General features: G+C 37.4%; 1 protein-coding gene across 1 annotated transcript in view; it reads right to left on the reverse strand.

The window, feature by feature from the left end:
- Positions 1 to 12431, reverse strand: part of LOC117343432 (E3 ubiquitin-protein ligase UBR3-like) — a 58476-nt gene that overhangs the window by 7339 nt on the left and 38706 nt on the right. Inside the window, exons 24-32 of the mRNA XM_033905773.1 lie at positions 11670 to 11803; positions 10511 to 10621; positions 9729 to 9923; positions 9031 to 9164; positions 7827 to 7906; positions 7364 to 7472; positions 5243 to 5340; positions 4665 to 4783; positions 4077 to 4181 (exon numbers count right to left, since the gene is read on the reverse strand). Coding sequence (XP_033761664.1) covers positions 4077 to 4181; positions 4665 to 4783; positions 5243 to 5340; positions 7364 to 7472; positions 7827 to 7906; positions 9031 to 9164; positions 9729 to 9923; positions 10511 to 10621; positions 11670 to 11803 — 1085 coding nt within the window. The remainder of the gene's footprint in view (positions 1 to 4076; positions 4182 to 4664; positions 4784 to 5242; positions 5341 to 7363; positions 7473 to 7826; positions 7907 to 9030; positions 9165 to 9728; positions 9924 to 10510; positions 10622 to 11669; positions 11804 to 12431) is intronic.

Here is a 12431-nt window from a genome sequence, read left to right on the forward strand (position 1 = left end):
ATCATAGGAATGTTCCGACAAAAACACAGCATATCGTTGAAGCCTGGCAGCTGTCATGGCTGGTATGGACTTGTGCGGATGTAGAATTTGAACAAGGGGCTTGTGGTCAGTCACTAGTGTGAAGTGTTTACCATATAAGTATGTATTAAACTTCTGAACACCCCAAAACAAACCCAATGCTTCTTTGTCAATCTGTGAGTAACCTTTCTCTGCTTTGGTCAATGAGCGTGAGGCAAATGCAATAGGCCGCTCTTCGCCATCTTTCATGGCATGAGAGAGAACACATCCTAGACCATATGGTGATGCGTCGCACGCGAGTTTTACTGGTAGTTCTGGGTCGTAATGGCATAGTACACGGTTAGATGTGATCAGAGTTTTAACCTCTCTAAATGATTCCTCGCAAGCTGTGGTCCATTTCCAGGTACTGTCACTGTGAAGAAGTTCATTTAGTGGTCCTTCGACTGTCGATAAGTCAGGTAAAAATCGGCGGTAGTAGTTTACCAAACCTAGAAATGAGCGTAGTTGCTGTTGGTTTTCAGGTATCGGAGCGTTCAGAACAGCATCCACTTTGTCCGGCGATTTTTGGAGACCATCCTGACTGATGATGTGTCCACAATAAGTAACCTTTTCTTTGAAAAAGTCACACTTGTCCAAGTTTGCCTTTAACCCATACCCTTCCAATCTCTGTAGTACAGTTCTCAAATTTTGTAGATGTTCCTCGTCAGTACGACCGCTAATAATCATATCATCCAGGATGCATGAGGTAAATGGAACGTTTTGAAGGACTTGGTCCATGGCTCGCTGCCATAATGCCGGGGCAGAGGCTACACCAAAGGGTAAACGGTTATATTGAAAAAGACCTTTGTGTGTGTTGATTGTCAACAGTTCTTTAGACCAATCTTCCATCTCCATCTGCAAATACCGTATTTGACCTAATAAGGGCGCCTGCCCTAATAAGGGCGCCCCTACCTTTTTTCAAGGAAATAAATCTTTGACTGAGTGTCAAAATGGTGTTCAAAAGTAATAATTGATGTGAAATATTTTGCTACTTTATGTGTTCAATTTTCCTCAGCAAATTAAGTAACTGGAACACATGTTTTCGCCACATTTTGTGTATTCCTACAGGCTACAGATGACATGTCAGTGCAAAGAGCACCCAAAACTAAACACACATACAAATAATAACTTACCATCTTTATTTGAAGATAAAGTAAAGACTTCATTCTTGTTGATAAATAACTTTTGTTCAGAACAGAAAGCTAGTAAAAGACATTGTAAATCAATTATGAGGTCAAAGAAAACGATGTCTGATATGATCTGGGAAATCACCTGTTTCTATAAATAGAACACAAAAGAGTTCCATTTGAACATCAATGGTGGACCACACGTTCTCTGGTCTAAAGATCAGCTGGCATGGTTTACAAGTTTACAGGAGTATTCAAGTGATGTTTAAGCTTAATATATGATAATGAATAGATATCTTCATCTGGAATATTTTTATGACTGAATATTTTACCGTTTCCACAACATTGGGTATTCTGCTATAAGGTATAGTCTGTTTCATAAAACTTCAGAGTAACTAATCTTAATAAGGGCGCCCCCACTGTCAATTACCCGCGCCCTGCGCCCTTATTAGGTCAAATACGGTATGCCTGCGTTAAGTCTATTTTCGAAAACCGTTGTCCTCCGGCCAGAGATGAGAATATATCCTCGATGCGGGGCAAGGGGTACTGTTCAACCTTCATGACTGGATTCAGGGTGACTTTATAATCCCCACATACTCGTACCTGGCCTGATTTCTTCACAACCGGTACAATAGGTGCTGCCCATTTACTGTGATTGACAGGTATGATAATTCCCTGCTGTTCCAACCTCTGAAGTTCTGCTTCAACTTTGGGTTTCAATGTGTATGGTACAAGGCGAGCTTTATGGAATTTAGGTTGAGCATTCTCCTCTAGAGTAATACCACCTTTGATACCTTTAAGTTTTCCAATTCCCTCTGAGAATACTGCTTTGTGTTCATCGAGAATGTTCTGAAGTTCAGTCGGTGTGGACGACAATCTCAATACATGTACTTTAATGTCATGCCAATCAATTTGAAATGTTCTAAGCCAGTCTCTACCAAACAATGCTGGGCCTTGTTGCGGTACTACTAACAGATTCTTTGTTGCTGTCTGATTGTACAGGTTAACCGAAACGCGTATCTCACCAATGGGTTTGATATTTTCTCCAGAGTAGGTCTTCAACCTTATTGTGGTCTCATGTAGTGGTATATGACAGAAATGTTCCTTGTACAAGTCCTGAGAAATCAATGTGACTGTACTTCCTGTATCGAGTTCCATGTCTATCATTGTTCCCTCAATATTTGGTCTGATACGGATATGATCAGGGCGTCCATTCTCCATTCGATTGATGTAGTACAATGGTTCTTCTGGGTTAAGGTCATCGTCACTTCCCTCTTTGACATATTTCACATGTTTATGTTCTCGTTTTTTAGACAAGCATGCTTTTTCGATATGCCCTTTCTTAGAACAATACCGACATATTGTGGATATGAACGTGCATGTACTGGCATCATGGGTACCTTCACATCGAAAATATTTCTTGTAATGTTTAGGACTTTGTGTGGAGTTAGTAGACCTATCACTGTTTTTGCGAGAAAAGTGTTTACCATGGCTCTGTTTATTACCACTGTAGTGTGCCTTTATTTTGTTTACAGGCGTTGCTTTGTCATTATGTGATCGTTGGAGTTCAACTGCGTCCTTCCCTGCTGTTTCCATGGCAACCGAAGTCTGAATAGCAGTGTCTAATGTTAGTGTCGTTTCAGCTAGAAGTTTACGTTGAATAGCTTCCTGGCGTAAACCACAAACTAGGCGATCCCTTATTGTGATCTGGAGGGTATCTCCAAAATTACAATGAATTGATAACTTGCGTAATTCTGCTACATAAGTCATAACATCTTCACCAGGGCGCTGTTCTCTCTTATGAAAGCGAAACCTCTCCGCTATCTCGGATGGTTTGGGATTTAAATGTTTATCTAGCAGGGCTATAATATCATCGTATCCCGTATCTAATGGTTTAGCTGGGGCCAGTAGATTCTTCAGCAACCCATACGTTTTAGGACCAATCAAACTAAGCAGCGAGGCCACTTTGATTTCTGGTTTGACGCCATTTGCAATAAAACACACCTCGACCCGTTCGGTGTATGACTCCCAACTTTCGATCGATTCATCAAAAATACCGACCTTTCCAACGCCTCCTTTAGCCATTGTGTTTTGCAGGTTCGTTTGTTCCTCGTCGCCAATTTGTGTTATGTTCCCAGGGGGATTATTAATAAGAGGAATCCAAGAAGGAAACTGTCTGGCTCTCATAATCAACACAACATGTGGAGTCCATATTGTCGAACTACTTTTTATTAATCAAACAGTGCGTATTCATACGCGAGGCGTGTATAACATAATAACCGTATATCCGGAATGGACTATTTATATAATTAGCGTGGCTAACTGGCTATTCAAATACACAACAAAAATCATGAAAGGAGAATAACTCCACAAATAAGAGGGTAAGGGGCATGATTTTGGTATGCGACACTCCGGCTCATCAATATGTATATTTGTGTCAAGTATGGAGAGCCTGGGTCGAGTAGTATTGAAGTTATGGTCCGGACACCATATGTGTCAAAGAGCGAAAATTAAACGGGGGCAAAAATTACCAGGATTACAGTAGTGCTACTGAGCTTTTGATATATAGATTAAGATTAAATAAAGCAAAAAAAAACAAACTTCTTTTTCAATTAAATTAATATCTAAATAACATGAAAATTAAATCAAAATTTCACCATTTAATATGAAAATAAAATATGAAGTTACCATTCAGATTAATGCATTTTCCCAGTAACTTTTGGGAGAAAGTGAATCTCATATTTTAGTAAACTAAAATTTAAACAAAATGTAAATACTCAATTAATTTGGCATAACCTTAACATATAATTTTACTTGCTTATATACATGTATATACATATATAATAGTGCTATAATATTATTTTGTGTTTTGGTTTGTCACATAATACTCACAGCGGGAATTCCAACATCTTGCATATCAACATCTTCGTACAGTCGGCTGACCTCTAACCTAGTAATCACATGACTTAACATCCCCTCCAGACTGTCAAATGATACCTGGAAAAGTCCAAAGTAACACATACGCTTTTAAATCATTCTCCATATATTAACTTCTGTAATGAATATGAATTTTCATTAAATTCTAAAATGACTTCTGTAATTGGAAAAAAAAAAAACCATAAAAACTCTTTTTTATCTGGTTTTTCTTCCATTTTCTTTACAAATAAATGTCTGAATTTTTTAAAATTCTGTTTTGAACATGAATTTAACAATAACACATCTATATGACTGTTACCAAGTGAAAGCTATCATTATTTGATTATCATCACAAACTCATGTTGTCAAAACGTTGAGTACATGAGCTTTCAAGACAGAAATATATAATTTTAAAAGTGTATTTTACAAGATAATTTAAATCTTGGATATGATAATAATGAACCAGAATTAAACAATACCAACGATATCAGTGTGAGCTTACTAAATCTAAGATAATTCGAGATACCTCGTCTAATCTAATGAATTCGGTCACTGCTGACCTACCTTGCGGCCTTTTTTCCTCCATGCCTCTCGTTCATCCATAGTGAATTTACAGCTGGTACAAGCGAGGGCTTGTATAAATACCACATTATACAGCATCTTAGTCAGCACACAGAAGTGTTCTGTTCAACAGATAACAATGTTATACAAAAGTATTCTCTGGGCTCAGATATGGACATAAAAATCTCTCAATTTATTTTCAGCCATAATGACCATACATGTATGCAAATTGATCATGACAATTTATTCAAGAACTGGAAAAGAGGCAGGATTTTACAAAAGTGAAAAATCAACACGCTACAAAAATATAATGTCAGTGATTTATTGAATCAATATATATAGTAATAGCTATCTTATTTGACCGATGATAGACCAAGTGATAGTTTTTAATAGAATGGGGGATTGGGAAGGAAAACACAGGAACAAGAATTCCTCAAAGTAACCGAAGTGGAAGATTCTGTTGATTCAATCATTTTTAACCAAAGATAACAAAAGAAAATTCCATTCTTCCCCAAACAATGTTTTTTTGACCCATCATTTCACTGGTAATACTGAAGGCAGGAAGTAAAGGCGATACCCACCTTTCTCGATGGTGGCTGGTAAAGTGAGGATGAGCTGTATTAGGAGTGAGGAGGGATCCTTCAGTAACACTGGAACTTCCTTGTTATACGGCCGTACACTACAACAAAAACATACTCAGGTCACGGCCGTACACTACAACAAAAACATACTCAGGTCAGAGGGTTAGGACAAGGCAATCATAAATAATTACAGTCAAAATGTGATACTCAGGTTAGAGGGTTAGGACCAGACAGTCACAATAATTACAGTCAAAATGTGGTACTCAGGTCAGAGGGTTAGGACCAGGCAATCACAATAATTACAGTCAAAATGTGGTACTCAGGTCAGAGGGTTAGGACCAGGCAATCACAATAATTACAGTCAAAATGTGGTACTCAGGTTAGAGGGTTAGGACCAGGCAATCACAATAATTACAGTCAAAATGTGGTACTCAGGTTAGAGGGTTAGGACCGGACAATCACAATAATTACAGTCAAAATGTGATACTCAGGTCAGAGGGTTAGGACTAGACAATCACAATAATTACAGTCAAAATGTGGTACTCAGGTCAGAGGGTTAGGACCGGACAATCACAATAATTACAGTCAAAATGTGGTACTCAGGTTAGAGGGTTAGGACCGGACAATCACAATAATTACAGTCAAAATGTGGTACTCAGGTTAGAGGGTTAGGACCGGACAATCACAATAATTACAGTCAAAATGTGGTACTCAGGTTAGAGGGTTAGGACCGGACAATCACAATAATTACAGTCAAAATGTGGTACTCAGGTTAGAGGGTTAGGACCAGGCAATCACAATAATTACAGTCAAAATGTGGTACTCAGGTCAGAGGGTTAGGACCAGGCAATCACAATAATTACAGTCAAAATGTGGTACTCAGGTTAGAGGGTTAGGACCAGGCAATCACAATAATTACAGTCAAAATGTGGTACTCAGGTTAGAGGGTTAGGACCAGGCAATCACAATAATTACAGTCAAAATGTGGTACTCAGGTTAGAGGGTTAGGACCGGACAATCACAATAATTACAGTCAAAATGTGGTACTCAGGTTAGAGGGTTAGGACCAGGCAATCACAATAATTACAGTCAAAATGTGATACTCAGGTTAGAGGGTTAGGACCGGACAATCACAATAATTACAGTCAAAATGTGATATTCAGGTCAGAGGGTTAGGACTGGACAATCACAATAATTACAGTCAAAATGTGATACTCAGGTCAGAGGGTTAGGACAAGGCAATCACAATAATTACAGTCAAAATGTGATACTCAGGTCAGAGGGTTAGGACTGGACAATCACAATAATTACAGTCAAAATGTGATATTCAGGTCAGAGGGTTAGGACTGGACAATCACAATAATTACAGTCAAAATGTGATATTCAGGTCAGAGGGTTAGGACTGGACAATCACAATAATTACAGTCAAAATGTGATACTCAGGTCAGAGGGTTAGGACTGGACAATCACAATAATTACAGTCAAAATGTGATATTCAGGTCAGAGGGTTAATTAGGACCGGACAATCACAATAATTAGTCAAAATGTGTAAAATTTGTTGGTCATGTTGTTACCAGTGTCCTGTTGGATTACTTCTACAGACGACCTCTGTGATCTGTGATTAGGGGTCAAAGTTTGACAATCAACGACCTACATGCTTGACTGATCAGATTAGCTGATCCCTGTGACTAGAGGTCAAAGTAACTCCTCAGAGCATGTGATCTGTAACCAGAGGTTGATGTTGAAGGTCTGTGACCAATTACCTGCTGTATTCTTCAGAACTTGACCACCGTGATTTGTGACTTGAGGTCAAAGTTATAGGGTCAGAAACTAAAATTACTTGTTTGACTACTCAGGTCAAAGTTTGAATGTAAGTGACTTAAATACTTTTAGGCTCCTCAGAACAGCTGACCTATGTGTTATGTTGACCCCTGTGATATGTGACAGAGGTCAAAGTTTGAAGGTCAGTGACATAAAAACTTTGACTCCTCTGAACAGCTGACCCATGATCTTCTGTGACCTGAGGTCAAAGTTTGAATGTCAATGACCTACCTGTTGGAATCCTTGGTACAGATAACCTTTAAGATCTTTGACCAGAAAGTCTGAATGTCAGTGACTTACCTGCTGGACTCCTCAGAACACGTGACCCCTGTGATGTGTGACCACAGGTCAGTGTATGGTTTGGTGGTCAGTATTTTGCTGTGCATACTCAGAACATGGGTGAGAGGCACTGAAAAAAATAATTTACATATCAAAATCATCATGGACTCAGAACCCTCAACTGAAACAATTAACCAACACAATATGTACTACATGATATATACCCCGGGGTATGTACAGTATGTAGTTTCAAAATCTCAAAATTAAAATCTGATTTGACTAAAATCAATATTTTCAAGTGATGACAATACCAGTAATCTTCTACTGACACTCTGTTAACCTTAAAACTCTGAAACTGAAATATGAACTTTTACTAGGTATTTTTCGTATGAAAATAATATGTGTATTAAGTCTTGTCCATACTGCATCATGGATGAAGTTGGGCTGCTTTTACACAACCTGGTAAAAACAGTTAAATACTTACAGAAGCTTTGTTTGCGACCCACTGATGTGGCTGGGCATAGATCTCCTCCTCTCTGTAACAACTCTATCTCCAAATTAGATCTAAGGGATCAAAAGTTATACGGACATTTTACGAAGCATTAACATAATTATATAATCTATTACAAAACTGATCAATCACAAAAATTCAACTGCTGAAAACTTTATTCTATATTCAAACTAACAACTGCAATGGTATCATATGATATATATTGGGATCAAATTCTTCACCACTTGAGAATGTCAGAAATTGCACATGGTAAAATCAGAAATTAGTTTAAAATTCAGTGACAAGTAGTATAAGGAAATGGACAACAGGTATTTTTTATGTAGGTCAAAGGTCAAAATGTAGGTCAGAATGACCTAACTTTGAAACATGACAACACTGCCTTACATAGGTGAACTGATGACAGAAGTATAAAGTTAAATCAGAAATAATACATTTCTAGCTAAAATATCTTGCTGCAGCTCTGTCATCTACACATATACAAAATAAATGATAGATACAAAGTGACCCACTTTTGGAACATGACACACTGCCTCACATAGGTGGACTTATCACCAGAGTATTAAACTCAGTGACAAGTAATTAAGGAAATGGACACCAGGCATTTTTTCATGTAGGTCAAAGGTCAAAATATAGGTCAGAATGACCTAACTTTGAAACATGGACACACTGCCTTACATACTAGGTGAACTGATGACAGAAGTATAAAGTTCCTGTGACAGACAGTGTAGGAAATGGGCACCAGGCTTTATGTAGGTCAAAGGTGAAATTGTAGGTCAGAATGACCTAACTTTGAAACATGACAACACTGCCTTACATAGGTGAACTGATGACAGAAGTATAAAGTTCCTATGACAGACAGTGTAGGAAATGGGCACCAGGCTTTATGTAGGTCAAAGTGGCCTAATTTTTAAACATGACACACTGCCTCACCTAGGTAGGCTCATGCCCTATGAGCAGAGTTATAGTGACATGTAATTTGGGAGAAAAGCGCCCAGACAAGAAAAAGTGAGGAAGGATGGAAAGGCAAAAGGACATAATATAAACTTAAGCTACCCTCTGCCCTCCCCATTGGCAACTTGCCAACTTAATGTCATCCAAATCCTTATTTCTTGTACTAAATTCTATTTACCAGAATACATCAACTGAATAAATATAGATTTTATAGAGTGGATATTACCTGGCGACGGAGCACACAAACAGGAGGACACTCTCTGACGACTGTGACGTGGTGTAGGTTTTGTAGACGCTATACGTCACGTTGGTTAGATCCTCCATCACACTACCCATGGCTTTGGTCAGTGTGGAGGACCTCTACAGAAAGAAATTTTAATTTCATCTGTGTAAATAATGATATTTCTTATGCAGTTATTTCTTACAGATTTACATATTCAAATTTTGAAATGAAAATGTATGTTTAAAGTCCAAATACAATATAATAATCAGCACTATAAATATTTCTTATGCAGTTATTTCTTCCAGATTTAAATATTCAAAATTTCATATGGAAATGTATGCTTAAGGTCCAAATACAATATAATAATCAGCACTTTAAAAACCTTAATTTCAGAAAGTCCATGTAGTGATGATTATTATTGTCAGTTCACGTCCACAAACTAAACAGAAGTCTATACATTAAACTCATCCTGTGAATGAAACTTTTTCACATCACACTGAATCAAGGATTAACTTATTCATTATGATAATTTATTTATCACTTCACCTATAGTGGAAAATTTTAGTTTTGAAATTTTTGTGTGAACCACTTTCAGCTAACTATAATTTCAAAATTAATGATTCTGCAAAAAAAGGAAGAAGCAGGCTTATTTGTGGGTAGGGACTTATCTGTTATCTGTTGATAAATACAGCAAAACTGACCGGTGTTATGGGACGGCGAATCATCATCTCTGCAATGTCCTTGACCATCTGTGTTAGGACCGGACTGACCGGCTTCACCAGTGTGTACTTGCTCTCTTCGGGGATGATTGGGATGACCGAGTTAGCAAGCTGTCGACAGAGTGGACACCAGTACTCTCCCTTGCTGACCACAAGATTTTGGTTCACCTCCTGGGTCTTAAGTTCAAAGGTCAAAAGATATTATTAAACAAATTCAAACATAAAAGTCACAAATAAACTCAATACAAGACTGAAAATTAATTGAAAAGTAATATTGCTGATAAAAGTAAACTTACAAATGTTAACAAGAAAATGTTGATACCTTGTTCTGGTACAGGTAGGTACAGGCAGGCAATTAGTGTGTAGTTGAAACATACACATTTCTGAGGCAATCTTACATGTATTTTTTGCCTTTTGCACATAAAGCCTTGGCTTCAATTAAATTATGTTGGCAGTCTAATTACAATTTCTGTGTTACCTCGGTAAGTTTTCCACAGCAGTTCAGTTATGTGCTAAAATTTGAGTGTGCCAAAATAAATGAATTGCAGCACCAGAATATTAGACGGTAGATATAATACTGAAGACAGTGAAACACATACAAATGTACCAATGAAAGATTGTGTCTAGAAAATCAATATCATCATAAAGAATTACACAAACTACAAATATTTAACAGAAAGATATGTCAATATGAGAAGGTAAATATAAATATTTTATAGAGTTTTGTATCTAGCTGGCTGTCCATTACAAGTGATGAAACTAACCGTTAATGATGCCACGTAGGAACTGTGGCAGTCCAGGTGTAGGTAGTGGCCACAAGTCTGGACTACCACGCCGCCCTCCCAGCCAATGTTAACCGACATCTGACATGACGTCTGAAACAAACAGCTTATTTACATCACATTTATAACACTTTGGTTGTACTTGAGCTGGACCTTTTCTGGATATCTAAGGGTTGTCTGATAAAAGGCAAAACATAATATCAAACCATGAGTACATTTACACATTTTCTTAATTAAAGATGTAATTTCGATAGAATTCCTTGTAGCAGTGAAATTTAAAGAATCATATGAATTGAAGAAGAATTTAATAGCTATATGAATGATAATCAATACAGTGTTTAAAGACAATTTGGTGTATACAATTAAAACAAAAGAACATATTCTTGACTTTATGTATTTAACAAAAACTTAAACAAATAAAGTTTATTCAATGAAGCATGATCAACAGAACATGTTCTTATAATGTGATGTTTAGAGAAATATTTGTTGCTGTCCGACTATATCACATTCACTGTATGCTCTATGTCAATGAAAATAATTATTTTAACATATCAAATATCTTATTTTTTACGGAATAAAATTCTGTGTTTCAAAGATTTCTTATTTTTCAATTCAATACTAGATTAAGGCAGATATATAGGGGTTACACAACGAGTGGTTGTTGGATATGGAATTTATTTCACACGAGTAAGTTATTTTTTAAAAGTTACAAAAGACACGAGCTTTAGCGAGTGTTTTTTGCAACTTTTAAAAAATAACTTACGAGTGTGAAATAAATTCCATATCCAACAATTTCGAGTCATGTGACCTGTTTCTACCACAATAATATCGGCTTGAATCAAAGGGAAACGTGGCCAAGTATAATTTCGCGTATGCAAATAAAGTGTACCGGTGACGTCCGGGACCGGGTGATGTGACGTCATTAAATTATTGATGACGTCAATAACAATTGCAGCTTGGGTCAAAGTTCACCGTGTTAGCCAATCGAAATGCGTACAGAGTTTATACCACGTGTGGTATAAACAGATTGTTAATCAACGGCTGTAATGATTAACTGATGGTCTGAGAGTTGAATAACACAGGGTATTGTGGTAGAAACAGTAGTTATCAACTCTGTTTTCCAAGTAAAATCCTTGCTCACCTCTTCAAAGTGTTCAAACAGAGCCTTGAGTTGTCTTTTCTGTGCCAACTCACAGGAGATGGGTGTAGTAAGAACCTTCTCCCCCTCCACAGGAAGTTGGATGGGGTCCTCTGTCTGTAGTCTGTGGCCCAACACTAATCAACAGGGAAATATCTAATGTCAAAATAATACTATTATGTATTTACCATAATTGTAAAACAAACAAGAGGCCCATGGGGCCTGTATCGCTCACCTGGTTGGATTTGACCAACTGTCAAAATAATGTTCATATTCAATTTGTTAATACATTATACAAAAATGTACTCTCTGAAAGACCACATGGATTATTTTTACAACATAATGGTGTTTAAAGAAACTAAGTCCCTTAGGGTGGGGAAAACCCTTTGGCCTATTTTTACATAAGAATTGTGTTTATCCCTTAATGCCCAGCGATACTATACATAGTTATGGGATTGAGGGTCACAGTAACCATTAATGCAAAATCTGTTCCCCCATCACCACGGATGTTTCTGACCAAATTGGGTTCAAATCCATTAAAACTCAAATCTCTATTTCCCCTATTCGGCCCCTACCTTCAGGCCCCTTTGGGGGTCAGAGTCAATATTTATATAAACTCTCTTTCCCCCTTCCCCTAAGGATATTTCAGACCAAATTTGGTTCAAATCCATTCATAACTTTATGAATAATAGTGATTTAAAGGATAAACCCCTATTTCCCTATTTGGCCCCACCCCTCAGGCCCCTGAGGGTACAGAGTAAAAAT

This window comes from Pecten maximus, chromosome 15 (genome assembly GCF_902652985.1).
Source record: "Pecten maximus chromosome 15, xPecMax1.1, whole genome shotgun sequence".
In the NCBI taxonomy this organism is placed as follows: Eukaryota; Metazoa; Mollusca; class Bivalvia; order Pectinida; family Pectinidae; genus Pecten; species Pecten maximus.